The sequence below is a fragment of the Rhinolophus sinicus genome, linkage group LG01 (assembly GCF_036562045.2).
Source record: "Rhinolophus sinicus isolate RSC01 linkage group LG01, ASM3656204v1, whole genome shotgun sequence".
In the NCBI taxonomy this organism is placed as follows: Eukaryota; Metazoa; Chordata; class Mammalia; order Chiroptera; family Rhinolophidae; genus Rhinolophus; species Rhinolophus sinicus.
In genome coordinates this window covers 199685655-199713197 of record NC_133751.1, presented here as the reverse complement: position 1 = coordinate 199713197, position 27543 = coordinate 199685655, and the positions used below count along the sequence as shown (strand labels likewise).

The following is a 27543-nucleotide window of genomic DNA, read 5'->3' as shown; positions in this document are numbered from 1 at the left end:
AGGAACGACCTAATTGGCCACTATAATTGCTCCCCCTCATGCCCATATCAGTCTGAAGTCTAATTCTCAAAGACCTTGGCTCCTGGGACGCCTGGCTTTCCAGGTAAGCCCGGCTTTCCGATTTTTCCAGGACAACCTGGTGATCCTTTTGTTCCTGGAAAACCTCGGTCTCCTACAGAGAAAAAATAATAAAGGTTGTAAGATTAGTCTTATTAAAAGATTCTGAGCAGTATCTCTCCCATTCTATCTCACGTTTTTATGAGGAATGCAGCTATAGATGTTTTTTTAATAAAAGATTGAATGATGAGAAAGCCAACTGCTAAGTTAGCAAAAATCCAGTTTCAAATCAGATTACATTGGTGCTCAATTTTAAAAACTACCTTCTCCATTTTTGTTATTTAGCACTGCTACCATTTTGACTCAGCAATTTTCTAAACCATTGATCCTGGTTGACCATTTGGCTGACTTTTAAGGAAAAAAGTATATTTTACATTCAGTGTACAGCCAAGTAAATATTTACATGTATTTACATATATATACATATACACATATGTGTGTATATACATATATATACACATATATACATATATACATATATATACATATATATATATGTGTGTGTGTGTGTATATATATATATATATACATACATACACACAAGTAAGTGAGCATGACCCAGATCAAGACATAAAGCATTTCTGGCACCCAGATAGACTTTTTCAAGATGGGTTGTTCAAGAGAATTACTTCCTAATGCTTTATAGGACCCACTGAATGTAATGAATTCACTTTTCTTGTATGTATTTATGATAGGAGTATTGAGAAAGGCGTCACACACATCATTTTCTCTGTTCTGTGGTTCAGAAGGGTGAAGCAAAGCTGCATTCAGAAAGTTCCACTGTGCCTCTAATTTGAGCAATTTTTAATTAACAGTTCACGGGATTCATTAGGTTCAACTGGGAAATTTTGACTCTCCACTTTTCAAGGAGCTCTTAGAATAGTTTTTGTTCTCATGGTGTAGAGCAGGGGTGTCCAAACTTTTTCAACGTTTTTTACCAAGGGCCATATGCGGTAAAATACACAAACAGCCGGGCCACTCACTCGAGGTGAAGTACGTATTGCCTCACCTGGTTTATTTAAGTAAACTAAATATATTTTTGGAATTTGCTGCGGGCCAATTAACAATGGATTGCGGACCGCAGTTGGCCCGTGGGCTGCAGTTTTGACACCCCTGGTTTAGAGTCTCTTTCCAGAGAGGTTACACTCCATAGGGTTTACAAACTAGGATGCAATTTTCTTCATGCAGGTTCCAAGAAGGAGTAGGCAAAAATATGGGCCAGGCTGGGTGACTTTAGAGGTCACTGGGAAGAAATTCAAGAAATTACAGTCAACGCCATTCTTGTGACCACATGAGAAATGTGATTATGTTTTCCATTTCAAATACTCATAAAGTCAGATAAATATTCCCATATTTGGATAGACCTGATGTATGATCAACATTGGTGACATCTAAGAAATGAAGCACAAAAAATGGCTTATATTTTGACAAACATTTTAAATTATATTGATACAAACATATTATCATAAAATCTGAAGTTTCGTGTGATGGCCTGGTGACTGAGAATACTCATATGTCACCCTGACAGGACTTTACAGTACTTGTCACCGGGGAGCCTCAGGGTATTGTTTGAGATACCCTGAGAGACCTCAGGGGATCTCAGCATCTGGATTTCTTTGGAGTGTTTCCCCTTTCATGAGAAACAGTATTTTCTTTTTTTCCTAAAGGAAATAACTTCTGTGATTTATTTTGGAATGTATAGGGAAATCAGCCAGTTGTGATTTAACAGTTAGTTCTTTATTATAGAACAAGTGTATGAAGTGAAGAAATGTAAAAGTGTCAGAAGTGTAGGCATCTATTCAGAAGTAAAGAAAAATGCTCCACGTAATCCCACTATCAAGGATAACTTTGGGGAATTGCCTTCCATTTTTTTCTATGCATTTAAAAAAACATATGATTGAGATGAGGTTGCATAAATCAATGTGAGTTCTGCCTTTTTACCTAACATTCTTGTAAGATTTTTTTCCCCATTTAAGATTGGTGGAAAACATTATTTTAAAGGGTATTATGGGTATTTCTTATGTTCTTTATTTATTTATATTTCTATTTTCTAAATATCCCCAATGAACCTTACGTTTTCAATTTTTTTTAACTTACCCTTAGGTCCAGGAGGCCCAGGGAATCCAATGCCTGGAATTCCTGGTTCACCATCAGGCCCAGGAATCCCTGGTTCACCACATTTTCCTTTGGGTCCAGGACAACCTTAACAACACATACGCATCAGCATCAGCAACTTTCCTTAATCTCGCCTGAAAACAAAATGTCTCAGTTTCCGTGTCATCCCCGACAGTTTTGCAAATGAAGAAATAATTTTAACATAACCCTGACTTCCTCCTCCATTCCTATCCAACGGACTCATTAGGGACTGCAAATAATTTTGAAAATGTAATTTAACCCCATGAAAAGAAATATTCTAGATATCTTGGATGATATGTGTCCCGCCAGGCACGCAAAATTAAGTTTTCGATCATATTGGTGAAAATGTTACGTTTTCAAATGAAGACCCACTGGGTACTATCCTGATTAACCATGGGGAAACATTCCTGTTCCTCCACCAGATATCCATAAAGATTGTTCTGCTTTTGAATTCTTTTCAAGTAATTACATCAATTCTTTTTTGGAATTAGAAGCACCAATGGGAATAATTTGGATAACTTCAAGGGACAGAGAGATTCCTGCCTCTTGGCTTATTTTGTGACAAAACTGGCCTGTGCTTTCTTTGGGAGCCAATGAATATATTTTTTTCCTTATAGTGGGGACAGTGTTTTTCTAGGTGAGTCAGGGTGCCATCTGATGCCAGGTCCCTGACTTAGCAAAGCGGATACTTACCAGGTGGACCCTGGGGGCCAGGACGGCCTGGGTGCCCTGGAGGTCCTGGGGGCCCTGGGATTGGCATCAAAACGGTGGAGTCTCCTGGTGGACCTTAAGAGAATTTAGGATCATAATATTCATGTGCATATTGAAGTTTTCCTTGGTTCAGAGGGAAAATATATGATATGATAAGGAGGGGTTCACAGACATATTCCAAGGAATACGAAAAACAGTCTCTGCTTAGATAGGCTTCAAAACTGGCTTATACAATAGATAACCAGCCCATAGCAACTGTCTTATTCAATTGACAACTATTTGTAAGCATCTATTATTGTCTAAGGCTTGTTTTAATTAACATCCCAACATGCTGGTGTATTGAAAGAGAGCCTATTCTAAAAAAAAAAAAAAAAAGATAATATGAATTCAGCTTAAACATTGGTGGATACTGGTAGGTTATTTATTTATTTACTGGGTGACTAGTGGAGTGCACAATCAAGAAGTGTGGCCTGACAGGTAGGTCTGGGCTTGAACCTTCGCCTTGCTCTTTATAAAGTGTGTGATATGGGGGATATTTCTTAAACTCTCATGTGTCATCGGGGAAATAATGCCTACTCAAATAATAAAGATCAGCGATAATATTCTGACCACAGTGGCCAATATTAAAAACATGTGAGTGATTAGTGTGGTCCATATATTCATATATTTATAGAAAGAGTAGGTTTACAGTAGCGCGATGGCAACAGTTGATGATAATATATTTTAGGACAATGGGGACCTTCACTAAGCATGCACAGTTAGAAAGAACAGAAGAGGGTTTGAAGATGGGTTAGAAGAGGATCGAGCAAACTTTTTCTGTCAAGGGCCAGATAGTAAATAATTTAGGCTTTGTGGTCCAGATGGTCTGTCGCAATTACTCAACTCAGCCATCACTGCATGACAGCAGCCAGAACACATGAGTTAATGGATGAGTGTGGCTGTGTGCCCATAACACTTTATTTATGGACACTGAAACTTGAATTTCATGACATATTATTCAAAAGATATTCTTTTTCCAATCATTTAAAGACATAAAAACCATTCTTAGCTTGCAGACCATACATAAATAGGCTGTGTGCTGGATTTGGACTGTGAAGTGCCACGGTTTGCCAATTCTTGGATTAGAATAGCAGCCTCAAAAGTAAGGCACAGGAAAAAGAAATACATGCATGTATAACCACAAAATAAGCTTTGCATACATGTATGGACGGAAATGCATGCACACAATTTATAATATATATGGGTACTGTGGGGATGTGTGTGTAAGATTTTACCGAGGAGGATGCTATAAAATGACTTGGAAGTTACTGGTTATGGGGTCTCACCCTTCAAAGTGATTTTAGAAGTGAGAAATGACCATGGTAGCATTATTTATTTAAAGCCATTAGTAGCATGCCGTTTTCATCTTCCACCATGTTCTTCACCACAGAAAATACTGAGGATCAGATCGCTCCTGATTCCAGAAACGATGTTCAGTACAGGTGGATCCCCAACGTTCCTGGGACTTTAAAACTATTATCAGACAACTTTTCTTCACATGTCTTAGATATTGTGAAGTTTTATTTATAAAATGTTTATTGGGTTGTGGATCAGAAAGAACAAATTTGGAGTAATACTAGTGGACCCTTGAAGCCTGGAAAAGGCATCTCAATATCAGTGTCCTAGGTTTTGGCCTCCCCTTTGTTTATCATAACTGTCTTCCACTCATTTTTTAGGATCCACTATTTCCATATATTTATATCCATAATGGATATAGTCTATCCTAGGAAATTTGAGCTGAATTGCTCAGTAACAGGGAAAAAAATGGATGTTCTCTAGCATACCCTACATGTTCTTTCCCACTGCCTGCGACTTGACATATTCTACTTATCAGAAGCAAGTCTCTAATGTACACATCCACTGGTCTTGAGGGAGCTTCACTATCTCTAGGAACCATCAACCCGCTCCATAGGAAAACAGGACTGGAAAGAAAACTAACCAACCGGCTTTTCCAGGTGGTCCAGGGGCTCCAGGAACACCTTGGGCTCCCTTTGGACCAGGCTCTCCCTCCGGTCCATAGCCTGGTGGTCCAGCTGGTCCTGCAGGTCCTGGGGACCCAGGGCTGCCAGGATCTCCTGGAAAACCCCGGTCCCCCTTCTCACCAGTGAGGGCCTGTTACAATAACAATATATTTAGATAGTGCTTCATTCCAGCAGCTCCTTATGCAGGTTATTATGACCATGAATATGAAGAGTATTCATATTCTAGAGAAAGTCTTGAAGTAAAAAGCATTTGACATTTGAAGGGAATCATTACTAAAATAACGACTCTGTATGGTTTCTGTGGTTTTGTGCCCCTTGGAATTCAGCCACGTCATTAACTTAGAATTCCCAAGTCCCACTTGAGATGTTCCTACAATGGGATACCACCTGTATGATAATAGCCCCCAAAACTTAGCTCAAATAGGCCAACAGTTCAAATAGAATTAGAGGTGACATTCATGTTAATGGTACATTTCTAAAATCAAACAAGTACAGCACACATTTATTTGTTTTAGTTTTCACCAGGTATTTTCACTACAAAGGAGATAGTCTATCTTTATTAGTTGTTTTCTTATAAAATGTGTTTTAAAATTTCTTTGTAGCTGTAACTTTGAAAATAAATTGTATATATTGAGGAAGTTGAACTTGACAAAATAATCGAAGTTCCCCTTCCTTTCCAACATGGCCACACATAATAAATTTAACTGGATTTTTCATTGTTTGTATCACTGGTGGCTAAGTGGTCCTTCTTCTTGCATAATGACAGGGCATAACAAACAACAAATCTCCTTGATTTTCTCTCTTACTTTCTGGAACATCTTTACCAGAAACAATAAAGACATTAGGGAGACACAAATGGGAGCATCATATGATCTCTGTTAATACTAGGCCAAAAGCATTCTAGATTCCGTCCCTTTACAATCATAACTACCAGCTGGGGGACAGACAGGCAGCTTGTCAAAGGAGGGTCTGAGAAACACTGGCCCTGCCAGCCAAAAAGTGCTTTGTAGTCAAAAAAGTTTAGGAAAGACTGCAAATCATATCTACACCATGGGGAGTCACAATTCATATTCTGACATTAAAGAGTCTATAAACAAAACTTTAAATTTGTTTGCTAAGCTTCCCTCTTCGAAGTGGGACCTTTTTTATTGGATAACACTGATTAACTCTGGGAGAAACTGGTATTTCATAGAACAGGCTGGGCAGCGTGCCTTGTAAATTTCTCTAAGAAAAATAGATCCTGGTAAGAATCTCTCAATTGAACATGTGAGAGATTCTATTCCATGGAAAGAGATTGAATTTACAGAAGGTTAAATATTGTCAATGATAAAACATTTGATCTATTTCGCTACCCTACCCCTGAATACTTTGTCCTTTTCTGCAATTATTTTTACTTAAAAGAATGCACATTGCCCCCCGAATACTGACTAAAACTTTCCATTTTAATTATTTTCTGAACTTCTTTACAAACTCATTTGACACAAATGTAGAATTGTAACTTGTGTATGAGACAAGGTCATCATCAATGTAGAATTTTATTTGGGCTGAAATAACCATCGAGTGCTACCTATTTATTTTGTCTAAATACTACAAATATTTGCTCTGGTTTGAAGATGCCTCATTGTACAGTTAGAGGGATGAAGTGTGATGAGCAGGCAATTTTTTATGAAAGTAATTCATCTTATGTCTTAACTTCAGAGCACTTGAAGTAATTTGAAAACAATTACTAAGATACCAACCGGTTCACCCTTCGGTCCTCGAGATCCTTTTAGTCCGGGAGTTCCAGGGATTCCATCCAAGCCCTTTCTTCCAGGCTGTCCTCTGGGCCCCGGATCTCCCGGGTCACCGACTTGTCCCTCTGGAGGAGGTGTTTCACCTTTTTCTCCTTTAAGTCCTGGAGCACCTGGAGCACCTGGGAATCCCTAGGGCAGTACAGAAATAAGTCTACATGGCATTTGGGCAGAGCTGTTTTTGTGTCAATCTCAAAAAACGACAAAATGTCAACAAGAACTTTTCAATTTTAATGAACATGTATTTTTTTTTCAGACATTTTCTTTGGCACATAAGTACAATTTTAAGTTTTTTGTGTTTTTTTGCTTAGTTTTTGCTTTCAAAACTGGAAAATAATTCAGTTAGTACAATTCAGTGCAATCCACACAATAATATATTTTAATATAATACAACCATGATCATAATTCAGATTATGTTAGAATATTGGTAAATGTTAACACGCATCTCTGGATAATGCGATTTAAATGTATTTATCCATATATAACTTTATGATTCACTATGATAATCAAATTAAAAGTTTTAACAACTTTACTGAGGTATAATTTACATACCATAAAATGTATCCTTTGTAAGAGTACAATTCAATGGTTTTAAAAATAAATGTATACATTTATGCTACAATCACCACGATTCAGTGTTAACACATTTCTCTCACTCCCCCAAATTCCCTCCAACCCATCTGTGGTCAATCCCTGTTCCCAGCCTCAGTCCCAGGCAACCACTGATCTATTTTCTGTCTCCGACACCATTTTAAGTGATTATGAATTCATTCATTCTTTCATTCATACACCATTCATTTATTCATTTAATCAATAAGTATCTATTGAGTGCCTCTTCTTTGCCAGGCACCAAACTGGTAACGTAGGGGGGGTGCTACCGTATTTCCAGAGTGTTCTATTCTCCAAATTGAAATTAAAGCTTCAAAACCATGAAATCTTACTGGAGATCCTGGAGGACCGTCACATCCTGGGGACCCTGGGCTTCCTTTAATGCCAGCTTCCCCTCGTTCTCCTGCAAATCAGTGAATTATTAAATATTCATTGAGCACCCACTCTGAGCAGCCAGGGTAATGCAGTGTATAAAGAAAATAGGGTGTTTTCTTCTGAGAAAAGGAAGACAATTTCCATTTTAAAACATAAGGTGCAAGAAGAGAATGGGAGTAAGTAACTGGAATAAGAGAAAATGTAAAAAACAACAACCAAGAACTGTTAAAAAATTTAGCTTCCTAAAATTCTTGTCTTTATAATTTTTAAGGGGATACAGTAATTCTTTTCTGATGATAAAAATAATATATGCTCATTGTAAAAAAAGTTTTTAAAAAAAGTTACACAGAAATGAAAGAATGAAAATCACCCATAAATCTACCACCAGAAGACAATATTTGCTAAAATTTTCATGTACATTACTCATAAAATCTTATATCCATAAATGTATAGGACTTATATACATTTTGTATGCATGTTATACATATGTCAGTACATACAGATTTATAGCTTCACTTTAAATGGGCGCATAGTAGCCTATTTTGTGGGTGAACTATTTATTAAGCTAACTTGCTTTCAGACATTTAGATTGTTTTTTCAACTTTAGCTGTTGTAACCAATGCTATCTATGATAAATATCTCTGGATATTTTGTTTTCTAAATTTATCCAATTATTTTTCTTTACAATAAATTCCTAAAAGTGTAACTTCAGGACCAAACGGGCACAATTTTTTCTGAGGCTTTGGATATCTGTTGCCAAATTGCATTTTATTTTACTGTACAATTTTATATTTCTTGTAAGTGTTTAAGTACCTCTGTAAAGATCCCTTCAGAAGATCTTTTTGATGGATCTCAGATCAGTTTATTAACAAATGTTTATTCAGATTTTATTTTTTGCAAGATTTGAGCCAGGATATACTTTTGATAGTAATCCAAACTGTTTTATCTTCTTTGAGCTATACCTGTCACCTGCCAAATCGTAGAGAAACCAAAGAAACTACAATAGTACGACTAGGTGGTTAGCTGCAGTGAGCTGCCCAACTGCATTCAGGCTTGGGTCAGAGGTCACTCAAGGGGAATATAGGAAAATAATAATTGCTTTTCTTTTTTCCTTTCCCTCTTTTCCTCCTTTTCTCCTTCCCTCCCATTCTCCCTCTTCCTCCCTCCCTCCTTTTTAGTTTTTGTTTTAATAGAACATTGCCCCCAGAGACTTAGGCGCTGAATAGGAGCTGCTTGAGGGAAAGTCCCTCCCCTCACCCTTTGCCCTTTCTTCCCTCTCAGGCCTGTCTCAGGGAGTCAGAGGGCAGCGACTACAAAGGAATAAGGCATTTATAAAGAAGTGGGTAGGACTTGAGAGTGACAAAGGATCCCTGCCTGAATGCACGTCCCCTGTTGGCTGTGGTGCCCACAGCTGCCACCATTAGCCTTTCTTCTTTGGCCTGAGCACCAGCCTCCTCAAAGACTCTGTGCCAATGCGGGTATGCACTGGACACTGGTAACATAAAAGGGCCCTTATGTATGTTGCCAGGGAGACCTTTGGATTAACTGGCCTCAAAGGGCAGCCCTGGTACAGCAATGAAAGGATGCTGGTGTAGAGAGCAAGAACTGCCTCTGGAGGAGAGTGTCTGGATTTGAGTCCAGGCTCTACCACTTACTTATTAGCTATGTCACCTTATGCCTCAGCTTCCTCATCTGTCAAATGGGGTTACGATAGCACTTGCCTCTAGGGTTGATGTGAGGAATAAGGCCTGGAGGCACAGAAGACCTAGAACAGTGCCTAGCACATGACCAAGGGCTCCGTAGTTCGAGCTCTTACTGGTTAATAATAAACAATTTGATCACAGCATCTAAAGGCCAAGATGCTGATGGCAGAACCAGGACGGTGTGTGGTACCATATGAAAGGCACTGGGTCACCAGGGGAGTGGCACAGGGGCAGAGGAGCCCAACTAATAAATAGAGACTTTTCCACTTGAAGGTTTTCTCCACAGCCAGTCCTGTGGCTGAAGAATGGGGAGGTAGGACAGCAGAGTCAGTGACAGCCTGGAGTGACAGTGTTGGGGTGGAGAATTGTTCTTCTTTGGCTCAAGGGTTGATTATGTGAAGTGACATACGCTTTATTTAGTCCTCAGAATATTGGCCTATGCAACGTTGTCTTTTTCTTCAAAAATGAATGTCTAATATTAAAAAAAACATGAGAGTTCAGGTAAAAATCCTAATTTCTCCTCAAAAAGTAGAAAGATTTATTAATCCAGGGCCTAAAATATAGCAAAGTAACAACAGTCTGAAGTTGGGTGCCCAGTGGCTCCTTTTAATGTGCCCTGTACTTTACCACAGTCCTCACTATACCCTATTGTCCCCAGCACGGAGACCACTGGTGTATTTTTTATTGCACTTGTATACTTAAGAAGAATGTGAGATAGCACATACACTCTTGACTCTATCAAAATGGACATGAGAAAATGGACTGAGAAGGGTGGTATCTTTCAAGAAAAAAATAAGAGAGAGCTTATTTCTTTCTGGAAGAAAAAAGTGATGTGTGTTTAATATGGCTGCTTCACTGCTTCAAATTACCTGCTGGTCCCCTGTAGGATTCTGAACGTATAATTCCTGGATAATGCAATAGTTTGCTAGAGTTCAGCAACTAAAATGGAACAGGGAAAAATGCCAGCTTTTATGTGATTTTGGCTTACTTTATGTTAATAGTGTATGTTTTTGAAAATTTCCCTCTGAGCTTCTGTAAACCCTATCATGACATCCAACATTCTGATACCCTCATTGAGTTGACCCTTTTGTACTTGTAAAAAACACTTGTGTGCAAATTGTCTGTACCTGAGATTCCTTTTCGGCCATCTAACCCCGGCAACCCTGGGAGACCTGGGGGCCCCGGGACACAAGGACAATCTGTGCACACGAGGCCTGGTTCCCCTGCAAAGAGAACACACTTGTATTACTCATAAACCCACACCAAGTCTGCAGAAAAGACATATCTTCCAACTGCACAGTCATTTTTAAAAAAAATTAGTTTCAGGTGTACAAAACAATGTTATAGTTAGACATTTATCATTTATATCCCTCACAAAGTGATAACATCCTTCCCCCAATCTACTACCCCTCTGACATCGCATATAGCCATTCACAGTCATTTCTTACATTTAAATTTTCTTCATGTACTGAAGATCATCTAGGACATTTTACATATTAATAAAAAAAATAATTCATCTATTATGTCTGCTTACTTTATCTATCTGAGCTTCTTGGTGTTCTTGGAGAGGAAATCCTGAGTCTAGTATAAATCATCCCATTTCAGTGTTTCTCTCCTTGAATGCAGGATAAAACTCACATTCTAGCAATAGCCAATGAGGTATCGCATGGGTGCTAAATAAATGAATGATTTACAGATAAATGAGTACTTTTAGCGAATTCTTTTGGAAAAGAAGCCATCCCTGACTGTCTGCTGTTTAGTATCACTGGTGTCTCAGGGTGAAAACAATCAGTGATAATAATGACGATGCGAATGGCTTATTCTAATAGAACATCCCCATTGATTGAACCAACCTTTGCGCCCATCCACTCCTGGAATTCCCGGAGGCCCCACATGGCCTGGAAGTCCCTGATCTCCAGGTGGACCTTTGCGAAAAATGACGTCTCCTACAAAAAGACATCAAAGCTAGTTTAAAAAAATTTTCTTTAAGTGTTTTTTTTTTTTTTTCAATTAGCAAGTGTTTTCATAATATGTATTATTTTATATGCATTTCCTCCCATATTTGTTTTGGAAGCTGAGTCTTTTAACTGAAATGAATATTGACTAGCTTTCCCTTTCACCTTACACCCATGATGGTTTTTGATACTGATGTGGTGGGTCTTTGAAAGCTCATTATGTGGCATTTCTTGTCACATAATGAGCCTCAGCCATGTTCTCTTACTTTATTATTTCTAGTTATTCCCAGACTATCCCTTTAGCATTTCCAAGCAAAGGGTCAATCGTTCTTCTGTACATATTGGATACATCTCCCTGATATATATATTGCGGATGCTTAATATGTACTGATGAAAAAATTCTGACTCACAGTGCCACCTGTTTTCTCCTCATTGCTTCTTTTTTTTTTTCCCCCTTCTTCTGCCCCCCCACCCCCACTCCAGTTCAAGCTGTTGTTTTTCAGTCAAATTGTGTAGGACACAGTTCCCTGGCCCATGCTGGTATTATGAGCCTTGCGCTCCCCCCAGTTGAGGCAGTCGCTGGGTCGTCGGAGCTGCCAGCCGCTTACACTGGCTGCTGGCCACTCATGCTGGCTGCCGTGGCGCTAGAGCACGGCGCTCCCACCACCTGAGCCACCGGGCCAACCCTCCTCAATGCTTCTTCACATCAGTTGAGTTTGTTATTCTTAAAGCAACTCTCCCGAGTCTCTGACAGATATCTGCTACTATCGTGTTATAATGAATAGTTTACTCTATTAAACTGTTGTGTTCTGTGACCTAATTTTTGGTCTTGGGCCCATAGGTTGAAGGCAATGCTGATAAAATTAATATTTAAACACAGTATCTATAGCTGCCCCAAATTTCAGAGCAATAAGGTAATAACAGTGGAAACGTTTAATTAATTAATTAATTAACTTATTATTATTAGGAAACATTTAATTTAACTGTAACGTGTTTTATGTCTGCTTGACGATGAAAGGAATGACCATTTTGGGATCCAGTTTTCTGTGTCTTTAAGATGGCTGGATAGTTATCTTTAAACAGTAAAATCTGATGGCGGTTTTATACGTAATGCAGGCTTATATGTATACTTGCACATTTATACATTTATATGCACTTATACATTTTCACACTCATTTCATACTTAATGCAACTAACATTTGAATACCTACAATGTCCCAGCCCCCTATGTATGCTACATGCTGGGCCATAAAACAGAAAACCAGATTCAGTCCCTGACCTCAAGGAGCTTTGATTCTTGCAGGGGAAACTGACAAAGACAAAGCAATGTGAAAAATTTCACAATCGGGATAAGCATGAGTGTTACAGGATGTGGGCTCAGTGAAAACTTTCTGCAGGACTTAAACTTGAAGATGCAAGTAGACAGACAGACAGACAGGTGTTGCTTAGACAAGCGAAGATAGGAAACCAGGGCAGTCTCTGAGGGGAGAGGGAGCTGTTCCATTGCAGGCACCCCAGCTCCAGATCCCAACGTTAGCATTCATTAGGTACAAGAACAGAGGTCATCAGGCTTGCCATCAATAAAATGAGGACACAACCTACATCTTGAGAAAGACTTGGAGGGCTAGAAATTGTTAAAAATCTCTGACACATAGTAGAGTTTTAGGTTAGTTTAGTTTTGCTTTGTTTTCTACATAGGTCTGCACCACAGCTTGCCAGATTTGTTCTTGGACATTATATCTTTTTATTAATGGGATAATTTCTTAAATTGTTATTGGCCTGAAGAAACATTTTTATCTTTTAAAAATATTGCTCACATAACCAGACACTTAACTGAATTATCTTAATAATACTAAGAGTTTTCCAGGTTATTCCTTTGGATTTCCCAGGTTTATAATCATATAGACTGTAAATGTCTCTTTTCTGTCAGAAAATCCCTGACACACAGAAGATTCTCCAGGCTATTAGGAGGGCTGAGTATAAAACACAAGACTTCCCAGGCACCTGCCAGTAAAAGTACTTAAAATACAAAGGGTGACCAATATTTTCACAGGTTCTATGTATCTATCAGCCAACGCAGAATGCTAAGCGACTCTTTAGAGGGATGGAGGAGAAAGGATACCTGCATCATAATCTCCAGGTACTACTTTAAATCCTCTAGGCCGCAGTTCTCTGCTCTCTGACCCACCTTACCTGGCAGCATCTTATGTTGTGTCTACTGCACACCTCTGACCTCTTGTCCTGGGGCTTCCCTGCTGATGCCAAGGCATGGGATACCCTGGGAGCGAGGCAAACCCATCCTGGAGGTGTGTGCGGGTGGTCAGTCCAGTCCTGTGGGAGCTCATCTTTGACCCCAGAGAAATAGGAGCTGATGGATACATTCTTCCCCATTTCTTCCCTGGGACCTATTATCCTGAGACAAAGATGCACAGCTGCATGGAAGACAGTCTCCAGGGACTGAAATTATCCCATTAATAAAAATATATAATGTCCAAGAACAAATCTGGCAAGCTGTGGTGCAGACCTATGTAGAAAACAAAGCAAAACTAAACTAACCTAAAACTCTACTATGTGTCAGAGATTTTTAACAATTTAGCTTCCACCAACTTGATAACCATCCCTCCTTTCCTGCTTCATGGCTCTTATCCCTGCCTCCTACTCTGCCACCTGTGAGAGCTCAGGCTAAAAGCTTTGCTGCCCTTGCAAAATAGTCATTCCACCAGAGCTGCTTTCACAGGTAGCTAATGAAATGAATCAACAAAGGAAAGATAACTTGTAAGTTCCATACGGGCTGATGGCCACGCTTCAAGTAAGGTCCAGGCCCTTGGTTTGCACACATATGTTGCTGGGCGCTGTACAAAAAAGGGGCCCGTTAGGCTTCCTTACCTGGTGATCCTGGAGGTCCCGGTGGCCCTGGAGGGCCTGGTGAACCAGGACAACCTGGGGACCCAGGAGACCCTACTGTATTCTTTCCTGGGGGTCCTTGCTTCCCTTTACTTCCTTTCACGCCTTGTGGTCCAGGGGGTCCTCTGAGGCCAGGCTTTGATGACCCTTGGAGAAAATAATCATTTTATTGTATTTAAAATCTTTTCCTGATTAATACATGTTTATTTTTCAATTACAAAATGTAATGTATTCTGATTTATAAAAGTTGCACCACTGAGAGGCAGATAAAGCATATGAAATAAAAAGTGAATATCTTCCTTCCTTCATCTGTGACCTTGTTAAATTATCACAGAACACTCCATTCCCACAAGGTAACTTATGTCATCTATTAGAAGGGACTGAAACAAGGTTTGGGATACACTGTAGTCTTTTTATTTAAAAGAACTTCATGAGAAATCATTCAATATATGCTATTTTGTAATTTTTTAATTAGAGACTAAAAGATGCCTACCTTGCAGTGTCCCAAAATAAGAAAGAGCGAAAGTTGTAATTGGACTTTATTGCTGTCAACCGTCTTAGTTATAAAAGGCTGTGGGAGGGGGGAGGAGTCATCTCCTAGGAGAGAAGCTACGACAACTGGTACAAAACCTATTTTATCTATCCGTCTTAAGACAACAAGGATGTGAGGAGGGAAACAGTCTTGAATCTCTGCCTTGAAAACTGTTTAACTGCTAAGAAGAGAGACCTTACTACCAAAGGGCTGAGAAAATAGCAGGGGTAACATCTGATTATTTCTGATTATTGAGTGTAAGGATTTTGGCATAAAGGTAAATGTCTCTGATTGGCACTGTTTTTGAGCTTTGCAATTTTCACTCACTGGCTTCGTAAAGGAGCTTATCATTACTTGGGGGCCTGGTAAGGAGAAGGAAGTCTTCTGTAATCTTTGGCCAGACCTCTAAAATATCTTTTACCCCAGTGCAACTTCAAGAGATACCCACTGTCAACGGTTTGATATATATTTCCCCATGCATACACAAGTGTACATAATATTTACCCATTCATCAATTTTTTAAAAAGGGATTGTAATATCCATGTCATTCTGCAATGTGCTTACTTATAATTCATTTTCAAAATGATAGAATAGCATACATACACAACTTGGTACAGAGAAAAATATAATCAATGTCAGGGCTTATCAAATCTTTGCTATTTGTTTCTTAGTTTCCTTTCCTTTACAGAATGACACATCACAGCATTACAGTTATAACAGAGGCCACTGTGGAAGCAACCTCATCCTTCCCTGCTCCTTTCAAGAGGCAACTGCTCTAATGATTCATGGATGTTTCTACACTTTATAGAATTGTCTACGTATCCATAAGCAAAATATTATAAATTTTAAAACTTTATATAAAAACGTATAATCTCTGAATTCTTATGCAACTTGTGAGGCATTATGAAAACTGTCATTTTTAACCAAACCAATTACCATAAAACTACTGCTTTCTATCTCTGTGCCTCCTTTGATTTTTTTCAACGCTTCTGCTTATACACCAAAGTTGCCATCTTACACTTAGTTAAAACCACTGAGAAGTAACAAAGAGCATTTTTGTAACACTTTCTGTCAGCTTCCACTTCCTCCTGCGCTGCAGGTCACAAAGTTAACAAATAAGAATTTTTAAACACTTTTATGCCAATTAATGAAAGATTTGTCTTATGTAAATAACGCAAACTTACTAGAGAGCAGTGTATTTTCTTTTTTAATAGCATTTGATTGATACCTTGAGAAACATGTACATACCAGGTCTTCCAGGAACTCCGGGAGGGCCCATAGGACCTATGAATACATAACAGTAACTAATTGCTCATGAAGATATAAATATTCTCCTCCCCCCATTTTTGAAGCCATGGGTAACAATATAATAATAATTAATAATAAATATTTTTAATACTTTTTCTCCACTCTCAGCCAGATAAATATTAGAAAACTTAGCTTATTTAGACAAATGGCAGAGAAGACACTAATCTTAGATGTCTAACACTCAAAAGTGAATCACGCTACTTTGTCCTTTTCCGGTAACTCCAAGGGATTCCCTAAGAGCCCACCAAACAGAGGTGTTTGGCACTTTGCTGGGATGCTTGAGATGCAAGAAAATCAAACAGCTGAAATTGTCCAGGACGTACAGTTTGGCCTGCTGTTCCATCTCAGATTGCTTCTAGCTCTAACATTGCATTAAAAAGAAGTCTGTATCTATGTCTATACTTATCTGTCCATTTATTTAAATACACTGGGAAGTTTTCCACTAAGTAAAATTCTCCTTTGAAATCTTGCTGATATCACTAATTTGCCTAGAGCAGTGGTTTTCAATCCCGCTGCATATTAGGATAATCTAAGGAGCGTTTACAATCTGCTAGTGTACAGGGCCTCCTGCAACAGTTACATCCAAATCACAAGGATATGACCTTGACATGGTCATTATTTAGAACTTCTGGGGGTTCTAGTGTGTAGCCAGAGATGAATTATTGGCTTAGACATCTCCCATCTATCAAAAGGGAGAGAATATAAGTATGTCTTTAATTCATGGTGCAGGAATCAGGAAACCAGGCTTCAGATCCCTCCTTGTCACTATGGTGTGGATTTGCTCAAATTCCAACTTTTCAGGGTCTCCATTTTCACTTCTTTCATCCCACTGCGATTATAGATTTCTTACACTCTCTCATCCTGCCCTCCGACCATGTTAATGCCAGCTTGCCAGACTTGAATTTCATGCTTTCTTATATAAAGATAATTCAATTACCTTCTACCGGAAATTATATTATGAAAATTAGGAGACCCTGAAAACCACCACCATCCATGAAAATTAGAAGATCTTTCTTCCCCCCTGCAAATTCTAGGTCTATAAGCACACATATACTTTACCTTGAAAGAAAGACCAGGAAATGATCAGCAAATTGTTTAGGAAGAAATTTATGCTCACCTTGTGGGCCACGAGCTCCCTTGGGCCCTGGAGGACCTGGAATTCCCTCATCTCCCTTTTCCTGGTATGCGTCATAATATTCTGTCTTAAAGGGAAAAAAAATGAAGAAAGAGAACGGCTAGCTATTTATGGACATGTCATCAAAAGCAATTACTTCAATTTCTTCTTGTTTTTGGCCAAAATCATATTTTCCTTACTTTCCTAAATTCATAGGTGTATGTGTTAGCAGAAATATGCTAGTCATGTATATGGGATGGATAAATTTAAAGATAAAAGTTGATGTTTCTGGTACCATGATATCATATATTTCACAAGCTTTCAATTAGAAATGCATATTATGACGTGAATCAGCCCACACACTCACATCATGCACATTTATATGTACATATACACACACATATATGAGGTGTGACCAAGTAATATGGTGAATGTTTAAATTTTAAAAAATTTATTATAGTGACTCATGGCCATTAATCCCCCTCAAAATATTTTCCCTCGCTTCAAACACACTTATCCCATTGTTCTTGCCACTTTCTGAAGCAGTTCTGGAAGTCCTCTTTCATGAGTGTCTTTAGTTGCACTGTCATGGTTGCCTCCATGTCCTGAATTGATTCAAAACGTTTACCTTTCATGGTCTTTTTGACTTTGGGGAAGAGCCAGAAGTTGCATGGTGCCAGATCTGGTGAATAAGGTGGATGAGGACACACTGTAACATTTTTACTTGACAGAAATTGCTGTACCAGAAGCGATGTGTGACACGGAGCCTTTCCATTATGATCACAAAATACAGTGAATGCTGCTGTCAAGTGCCACCCAACAGAAAGGCAGGGATCATCAATAGGGAAGTGGCACTTCGAACTTTAGTAACAGTGTGTGACCAGTTTCAGCTTGTTCAGTGCAGTCAGTTGGGTGTGAGCTCTGGTTGAGAGAAGGTGTGTTTTAAAGTTGCCATAAATCATTCTCTATCATAACACTCTGTTACACATCGCTTCTGGTACATGGCAATTTCTGTCAAATAAAAACATTACCGTGTGTCCTCATCCACCTTATTCACTGGATATGGCACCGTGCGACTTCTGGCTCTTCCCCAAAGTCAAGATGACCATGAAAGGTAAACGTTTCAAATCGATTCAGGACATTGAGGCAGCCAGGACAGCGCAACTAAAGACACTCACGAAAGAGGACTTCCAGAGCTGCTTCAGAAAGTGGCAAGAACGATGGGATAAGTGTGTTTGAATTGAGGGGGAGTATTTTGAGGGGGATTAAAGGCAATGAGTCGTTCTTGGTAATACATTTTTTTATTTAAACATTCACTGTATTGTTTGATTATACCTTGTATCTATGTATGTGTGACTATGTGTACAGAAATTAGGTTTTACAAAATAGTGACTTAATATTATGACATATGATCAACTCTGATTTTTAAAAATTCTATTCTACTTCAGTTTTTAAAAATTCTTGTTGTGATGGACTAAATTTATTTCAGAGTATTTAGGACCCACACATCAAAACATACATATAGTATGACTGTTTCTTTAAATTTCAAAACACCGTTGACCTGCAATAATTGAGGACTATTGTTTCTGATATGCTCAGTGGACCTGGTCTTCTTAACTATCTACTTTCTAAGCAGAAGTTCCTCTGAAGTCAGGAGAAACTGCAGAGTTATATAGAACTGAGCAAAACAAAACACATAGTAAGCTAGGACTACTTAGAGTTCCCCTGAAGTACATCTGGCAGGTAGATACCAATGAGAATTCAGTACATTTATCTTGAAGTAAAGAAGATGAAAATATAAAAGTTTAAGAAACTCTGTTTTGTATTTTCATATGCTATATGGGGCCAGTTACTTTGTCAGCTTGTTTAAAGATGAGGTAACAAGAGCTTTATGGTGAAGCAATATGTATCAAATCACAAAAAAAGAATTCATAATAATAACAATCATAATACGGCAATAACCTCCATCATAAAATCCATAATGACGTGTGTGTACCTACCGAGTGTTAGACTAAGTGCTTTCACAAAATAGCACATTTCATCTTCCTGGCAACTGCATAAAAATATTTTGGGACTACTTGCATCTGAATCATTTGCTTGTAGTGTAAAGATGCAGATTTCCAGGACCTTGCCCAGTAACTGAGATAAATTACTTGGCTGAGAGGTCTGAGAACAGCATTTGTAACAGGACACCCCTCCCCCATCCTCATGACTCTCTTGCCACCATGGACTGTTCTGCACAATCATAAACAGCAGCCCTGGTGAGCATTCCACATGTGAGAACCACTGTCTTTTGAGACAGGAGAGGAACATCTACCAGCACTCAGACTCTGGGTCCCTTTTACTCCTCTCCTTAAGCTTCAGGGTCACAGAATATAGAATGTGGCCACCCTGTAGTCAGGAGCTGACAGCCATTGAATCCATGTCCATGGAGCTTGGGCTGAGGTCACTGGTTTTTGCTGGCCCTGCATTAAACCCATGGTTGAGCTTCTGCTTGCTGAAGGTGCAGGAGTTGTCCTAACCAGGTCCAGCTGGAGGGGGCGGAGCTGGCTCCCTCACACCTGGGCGGCCAGCTGTCCTCCACTGCAGCCCTCCTACTCTGCTCAGGATGCAGGATCACCTTGGGTCTGGTCTAATTAGACAGAGGTTTCCTTCCTCGCCACAGCCCAAGATGGGCATTACTAGTGCATTCCACAGACCAACGAGGATGAAACAGAAATATTTGTTCATTGTCAAATGGACACATAATGACAATAGCTATTTTTGGCCCTGGTTTGATGAGAAGGTAAATACTATAATCGCTATCGTGTTGTTACTGAGAGACATTGATTCATGATTTCCTTGATACGTTGAAGGACTTGATCAAATGTAACATTGATATTGTCTTTAATTACACTTACTGGACCAGGAAATCCTGGCGGGCCGATGTCCCCTTTCCACCCCTGTGGTGAAACACAGAAACAGAAGCACCCAGGTATTTAAAAGCATGATAAGAAGCAAAATGCATAGCTTAACAATAAACCAATGCTAAAGTAATGTTGTTTTCTACGTAATGCAGAAACCTAGTTAAAGTGAGAGGGATATTGACTCCAGATTATTTTCCTGGAGGGCTGTGCCCGGGTCAAGGATCCAATCAACCAGGTTGTGAAGAAAGGGTTCTTTTTTGGTGCTTCCTCCAGGTTTCTTTCACGCCACTATCTTCCAAGAAACTTCACATGCATTGCACACTGCCAAGCTCTCACCCGGATGAGAGGCACAGGAAAACCAGGCTGTGGGTCGTATGCGTTTCCCACTGTCCCAGCTGTAACCACCCACCTTTCTTACCGACTCAGGAGGGGGGTATTTCAGAATTCTGCTGGAAGTGATACTGTTATGGGATAAACCTTGAATTTCCACATATCCCTACATATGTAAATTATTTGAAAATGTCTGTCATATGTTGTCAGAAAGAAACGACATGGAATACACTTCACAATTAATTGATGATGACCTTTCAGTGTATAGTGACCCACCCAGCCTACACCTGATCTTCCGTGACCAGAAACTCCCTACGATTGCCGGCCTTTTCCAATTCCTTCCTCGTGGGGAGCTGAAATCTCGTTACCAAAAGACTGCCCTTCAAGTGCTTAAGTAAAGTTGCCACATCTCTTATTTCTTCTTAATATATGAAGGCATTTTCATGAACTGTGATTGTATTTCCTTGTACCTCGCTCCAACCCAACCAACTGAAAAAGGCTGAAGACAAGACATGAGGGAGAGGCTTACCTTAACGCCATCCTCACCAGTTAACCCAGGGAAGCCCCTGTTGCCTTTGGCTCCCTAAACAACAGAGCATAGAGAATGGGTCAGAAGACAAACGAATCAATTTCTCCTGCAGGAAGCAGAACAGTTTGACATCCTTTTTGAAAAGCAAAAGTGCTCAGTTGACCTTTCTTCACACTGTAAAACTATGATTCTCAAATGCAATTTTTAAAACATATCAGCTTTTGGATACTTTATAACTAAGAGACTCTCAAAAATCCTTCTTCATCTAACAGGACTGACATTTTCACTACATCTGTGGGCAAACCATGTCTCTACCTTAGTGCCAGGAAAACCAGGAGCACCATCTTTTCCAGGTTTCCCCTAAAAGGAAACAAAACATGTAATTTAATGAAGAAGGATAACTTTAACAAACATGAAAAACTTTAATGATACAATCATTTCCTCTTGACCTCAGGCGACAAAGCCTGACTGAGTTTCCTCACCCAGTTATTAGAAGGAAAAAGAAATAACTATTATTCACAGAACACACAAAGACCTTTTCTGCCAGAGATGGGGGAAGTCAGTCAGAATGGGAAATTAGGGAGAGCCAAAGGAAGAAAGAAAGAAAATGAAGAGCTAAGCTTAAACGAGAGTCGACGCTGTCTATCCAAGTTTGGAAGGAAAATGACGGAGCCCAGGAGTGAACAAGGAAACCCAGAAAGAGGGAGGTGTTCACAGTCAATTTATTTATTGGAAATGCTGGCAATTCCCAGAACTCCAGATGTGCCTCTGTTTAAATATATGTATAAAAGGTATATTGCAGTGTCCAAACAGACAGGGCTCTTGGATGAACTGTTACTATATTTATCCTTCATGATAAAATTTAAAAATCGTGTGGGTTGAACATTTTTTTTAGAAAAAAATATATTTTCCCCAGTGTATAATTTTTAGTTTTAAAACAAGATATGTGTTTAAATCTTTTCAAAATAGAGCTGGGTGGAAGAGAGGGCCCGTGTTGCTATTGTCCCAGCCCCCCACTTCTCATCAGAGCGTGCCCCATTTCCTTTGGGCAGCTGTCCTTTCCTCACTCTGTGTGGTGCAATGGGGCTGTCAGCCACAGTACCCCTTGCCCTGGCCAATCACAGTACTTTTTCCTCCTGGCCACAGTTACTTTTCCAGCATGACACATATAACCCAAGCTGGCCCAATCCGAGTGACTCTGTGGGATTTTATATATGGACACAGGGAGACACGCTCTCTCTCTTCAGATGCCGTTAACCTGAAGTTGTCTGTTGCTACATCTTGCTCTTTCTTCCCATTGCTCTCTACATGGAAGATTATTTGTCAAAGAAGAGAATGAGGCTGATACACGAGGAGGAGCAGAAGTGAAATGCAGAGTCCTGCCCATATTGTTTCAGGCTCTAAAGTCCTTGAAGCCTGTGTTAGCCTTGAACTTCTCAGATTCTTGAACAAATAAATTCTACTTCCCAAGCCTTTAAAATTAAAAAAAAAAAAATTCAAATCTAGTTTGAGTTGGACATCTTATATTTGCCACTTAAGGAGTCCTAAATACTGATTAATAGAGTCTGTATATGACACCGAATTTCCCAGTTTACCTGTGGGCCAGGATAGCCAGGAGCACCTTTTTCTGACCCGTAAGATTCTCCAGGTGGTCCCTGTATTAATGAGAGTTGTATTAAATTTTATGAATTATTGATTTTTGACATATTGATTTTTATTAACTTTTCCCATCCGATTATTCTGTTATATTTAGAAACACTGAAATGATGGGTGGGAAATATTCTGAGTATTAATTTAAACACATGCTCAAAAAACACAGATGCTGAAGATAAATTCTAAGATGTGTGAGACTGGATGCATGTAAACAGTGCAAGGATTTCAGTTAGAAATGGCCATAAAATAATTCTAGTATAGTCATGAACTCTGCGGTAAAATACTAACATGCTTTAGCTAATATTAATATTTAAATGTAGGTCATACATTGAAATACCCACTAAGGTTCTACTTTATGTTTCACATGAACAACATGACGCTAAACGACCTACTGAGGGTCCAGGAGGTCCGGGTCTGCCCACGGCTCCCGTGTCGCCCTTGTCGCCCTTGAGGTCCTGTCACAAAAAGCATTTAAGGTCATTACAAACAGATCAAACAAGATTTTACTGATTATGTCTGGGAAAGACCGCTATCTGCTCGATATACTGGATTTACCAACTACTTATGTACCTCCTGTTAGCGTAACGCATTATCATTTTTCACATTTTGAATTTTATACCTGTGAATCCACTGAAACAATACACAAACTTTTGAAAAAAGAAAGTGTCTTTTGGATCAAATTACATTAATTTAATTCATGAATCAGCTTCCTATAAGCACAACCAGGTCATTTCTAATGTCTTTTACTTTCATTTTTAATATACTGAAATTATTTTCATTGTGATCAATTATTTTCTAGGTAAATGTTAATGATTATGTTCTGTGAGTCCTCTCCAGGGCATCATGTTTTTCAAACTCATTTTTTTCCCTCTGGGTCATATATATTCCAGATCTAGGTTTTCTCAAGATAAGATATTTTTCTATTCATTTTCAGTCAATAAAGATTTAGACTTTATTAATTTTATTTTGGTTAATTACCTCTGAAAAGTTTTGTTTGTTTTTTTCTCTCAGGTCAATCTTTTTTCAATCTTTAATGTGAATTACTATTTTTGTCAGATTTCACTATGTTTTGTTTTAACTCTTGTTAGTTTTGTTTTGACAATTTTTATCATTAAAAATTAATTATACTAGAGAATGATGGCTAAAGGGTTTCCTTTTTGGGGTGATGAAAATGTTTTAAAATTAAGTGTGGTAATAGTTGCAGAATTATGAATATATTAAAAGCCACTGAGTTGTACACTAAATAACTCAGTTTTATGGTATGTGAATTAATCTAATAAAGCTGTTAAAAATTCATTGTAATTAGAACCCATGAATTGCATTATACTTTAAGAGGGTGGATTTTATGGCATATGTATTATATCTTAATTAAGCTATTATTTAAAAATAATTATAAGTCCAAAAGATAAGGGCGGTTTATGCTTATTTCTCAGTTAATCCACTAGAAAACTGTTACCTACCCTCTTGCTTCCCAATACCCCTCCCGCCAGACATTCCAGCATCAACCTAGGACTCAGATTGGGTGTTCTATTATGATTCATTTCTCTGAGCATTTGATCCAGTTCCATACCCAGGTCCTTACAGCTACTCCGCTGTGGGAGCAAAAAGCAAATATTAACGTTAAATAACAGGCTCATAGTGTCTTTGGAGAGGAATGGGGGCCAAACTGTCCTTGGGTTACCAAGGCAGCATAAAAATGTCCCATATCTTATGATACCCCCCACCCCTATGTTTAAGTTATTACCACCCAATTAGATTCGAGCCACACACCCATTTTGTTATCCTATATTCAGAAATACTCACTGAATACCCACTTTGTGTTAGTGACAATGAGAGGGGAGGGACATAAAGGGTGAGCAAAACTCGACCTGGGTTCTACCGTCAAGAATCTTGGAAGTCGCTTGTCTCAGGTCTCCCCCATTTCACATTTTCTGGTCCACACGGAAAAGACAGTGAAGGAATAAAACCCAGAGCTCAGAATGGCTGGGAGGGCTGGGAGGAGCTGGGCTACGTGAAAGAACTTATACAAAATGGTAAGGGAAATGGGAAAGCACAACTCCCATAATAAAATAGAAGAGTTACCATTCTTCTGTCTGGGCCCGTTAGCGTCACAATAACTGTTCCTGGTGGTCCAGGGGGTCCCGTTAGTCCTTTCACACCCTAAAGACAAATACACTCAAGAAGTGAAAACTAAACATCACCCCTCCTATATCTGAGTGGTCTACTTTTCGCCTTTAGTTCTTTTGTAAGAAGATAGAGCAAACGTAAGTTCGAGCGAGACACAGCAAGAGGTTCATTTCAGTGTGAATACAAGGTATAGGCTGATTGCTATAGAACTTAAAATACCTTGACCACACATAAACCATAGTATTTAAATTACCTGTTCTCCTTTTTGTCCGACCATGTTATCACCCATGTGACCCTGTAAGAAAGGACAAAAATAAATTATTTTTTAAAAAGGAATATGAATAAATAGCCTAAACCCATTAACGTTCCAATACTTGTAATTGATCATTTATATTTTAATTCCCAACCCCAGGGTCATAATTACCATTTTATTTCTTTCTAGAATAACTTATTTTATTTTATTTTTAATTAAAGCGTAGCTGCCATACAATATATTAGTTTCAGGTGTACAACATAGTGATTCAATATTTAGGTACCCTACGTAGTGATGACCACGAGAAGTCTAGTAACCATTTGTCATCGTACAAAGTTATTGTGATATTATTGACTGCATTCCCTGTGCTGTACATTATGTCCTCTGCTCAACATTTTCTTACTTAAACTAATAATGAAGAGGATTACAATACACCACCTGAAATATACCACTTTGGCATAAGGGTTACGAGTATTTTGAGCTGAAGGCAACTGAGGAATAGCAAATGTAAAAAAAAGTTCTCTACCCTCCCCCATCTACCTAAAGACAGGGTATAGATTTCCTTTGTGAGGATGTCACCCCTCCCCTCTCTTATATAAGGAAGAGGAGACTCATTACTGGAGGCAGCACTGACTTATATCTGCATAAACAAACCTTACTGAAATGACGCTTATCTTTATCATTAGTTCCCCCCCTATATTTACTTTCTCACAAGCTCAAACCCTTTTCCTTTGTATTGTCACTTCTCTATAAATTTATTGCCCTTTGTTAAAATGGTACACAAGCCTCTGGGTGTGACTGACTTCTTTGGGATTTTCATTTCAGTTCTGTGAGGCCCTCCATATGCATATGAAATAGGCATTTATCTCCTGTTAACCTGTCTTTTGACAGTTTAATTGCAGGGCTCCAGTCACTGACCCTAAGAGAGTAGAGGAAAAAGTTTTTTTCCCCAGACACTAACAATTGGCTTTTTAATAGAAACACGTGTAGGACCCTGCTTAATGAGTGCATGAATAGCTTTCTAACATTTACTAACATAAGATCAGGTTGGTTTTAGGAAGTAGCTCACTATAAAAATGTATAGGACAAAGTGTTGGGGGTTTGGTAGGATGATCAGAAATGGAAATCTATGGACTAGCAATCCTTGCGCTTTTGCTGATAAGGAGCTCCTGATGACTGAATTATGACTCTGTATCAGGAATGGTGTAACTGAAGTGCAGGGAGAAGAGAGCTTAGAGGTCCAAAGCCACAGGCAATGTTTCCTTCTGGCTGGGAATCTTGGCGAGCTCCCGAGAGGTACCCGGCAGTGACCCACGTGTGGATCAGACCGGGTTTGGCTTTCAACATGACTGATACAACACATAAACTGTAATTTACCTTAAGTCCTGGTGGCCCCATGGCTCCTGGAAAGCCCTAAAAAAATTCCACAAATTAAAATTACAGAAGGAAACGCCCCAAGCTGGAAAAATCTGTCAGTTTTTTATATCTATTTTTATTAGTTTACAGTGTCTATAGCAATGGTGACTTCCTACTCACAAAGAATCCCGGAGGGCCGGGTGGGCCAACAGGTCCAGGAAATCCTGGGAGGCCTGGCAAACCCTTTAAATTAAGAGAGGAATAAGAGTAAGTGTAAATGTACTTCTCACCTAAGAACAATGTCCATTAGTTAAGTGCATTAAAATATTTTTAATAAAATCTGAGTAGCACGATGTCTTCTATTTATGGCTACAGTTAATTATAATAAATGTCCAAAAGAGCGTTGTCATGTGTAACAGGCGGCCAGGATCATCCTGATGGTATTTCTAGGAAAATGACCAGAGCAGTTGCTTTACTTTAGAACAGTTTTCATTTTTGTTTTTTTGTTTTTTGTTGTTGTTGAAATTTTGCACTTCTCTCTCTCTGTCTCTCTGCCAAGTGTGTTCTTACCGTGGGGCATTTTACCTACTCTCCCTCTGCCTAGAATCCTCTTTCCCCAGATATCTGTTGGACTCATACTACCTGTCCTTATTCTTACTTTTATTCTAATGTCATCGTTTCCATAAGGCCTTCCCTGCCCATCTAATCTAAAGCAGCAGCCCTTCTTCTAACCCAGACACTTCCTATCTCCGGTCCACGCATGACGTTTCGCTTTGGCATTTATTACTATCTGACACACCATACACTTACATAAATTACATCTTTTTCTCTTCCCTCTCCCCACCCCGAAAATGTAAGTGCCACGAAGGCAAGAATTTTTTGTACAATGATGTTTTGGCTGTTTTGTGCACTGAGGTACCATAGAGACTGGCACAAAATTTGCATGTAATAAATAGTTCTTGCATAAATGAATGTCTCATTGTTCTCTCTTCAGCAGGAGTACAATGTCATGCTCCTGCTGAATGCAGTACACATTTAAGGGGTACATCCATTCCCCACACTGCTACCATCTCCTCTTACTGGACCCCCTGTCTTCAGAGCTGGCCCCTTAAAT

The 27543-nt window shown here is 39.0% G+C and overlaps 1 protein-coding gene across 2 annotated transcripts in view; it reads right to left on the bottom strand.

Annotated features, from left to right (window-relative positions):
• The window catches only part of COL4A3 (collagen type IV alpha 3 chain), a 149232-nt gene that overhangs the window by 36239 nt on the left and 85450 nt on the right, over nucleotides 1-27543 (bottom strand). For both annotated transcript variants that reach the window (XR_012490019.1, XM_074314144.1), the window contains exons 10-29: nucleotides 26610-26672; nucleotides 26451-26486; nucleotides 25074-25115; nucleotides 24776-24853; nucleotides 23086-23148; nucleotides 22636-22695; nucleotides 21356-21400; nucleotides 21041-21094; nucleotides 20176-20217; nucleotides 17279-17363; nucleotides 16102-16137; nucleotides 14304-14468; nucleotides 11316-11408; nucleotides 10590-10685; nucleotides 7717-7787; nucleotides 6725-6907; nucleotides 4947-5115; nucleotides 2947-3039; nucleotides 2215-2319; nucleotides 75-172 (exon numbers count right to left, since the gene is read on the bottom strand). Coding sequence is in view for 1 of the 2 variants with exons in the window: in XM_074314144.1 (XP_074170245.1) it covers nucleotides 75-172; nucleotides 2215-2319; nucleotides 2947-3039; nucleotides 4947-5115; nucleotides 6725-6907; nucleotides 7717-7787; nucleotides 10590-10685; nucleotides 11316-11408; nucleotides 14304-14468; nucleotides 16102-16137; nucleotides 17279-17363; nucleotides 20176-20217; nucleotides 21041-21094; nucleotides 21356-21400; nucleotides 22636-22695; nucleotides 23086-23148; nucleotides 24776-24853; nucleotides 25074-25115; nucleotides 26451-26486; nucleotides 26610-26672 (1677 nt within the window). In the remaining variant the exon portion in view is untranslated. The remainder of the gene's footprint in view (nucleotides 1-74; nucleotides 173-2214; nucleotides 2320-2946; nucleotides 3040-4946; nucleotides 5116-6724; nucleotides 6908-7716; nucleotides 7788-10589; nucleotides 10686-11315; nucleotides 11409-14303; nucleotides 14469-16101; nucleotides 16138-17278; nucleotides 17364-20175; nucleotides 20218-21040; nucleotides 21095-21355; nucleotides 21401-22635; nucleotides 22696-23085; nucleotides 23149-24775; nucleotides 24854-25073; nucleotides 25116-26450; nucleotides 26487-26609; nucleotides 26673-27543) is intronic.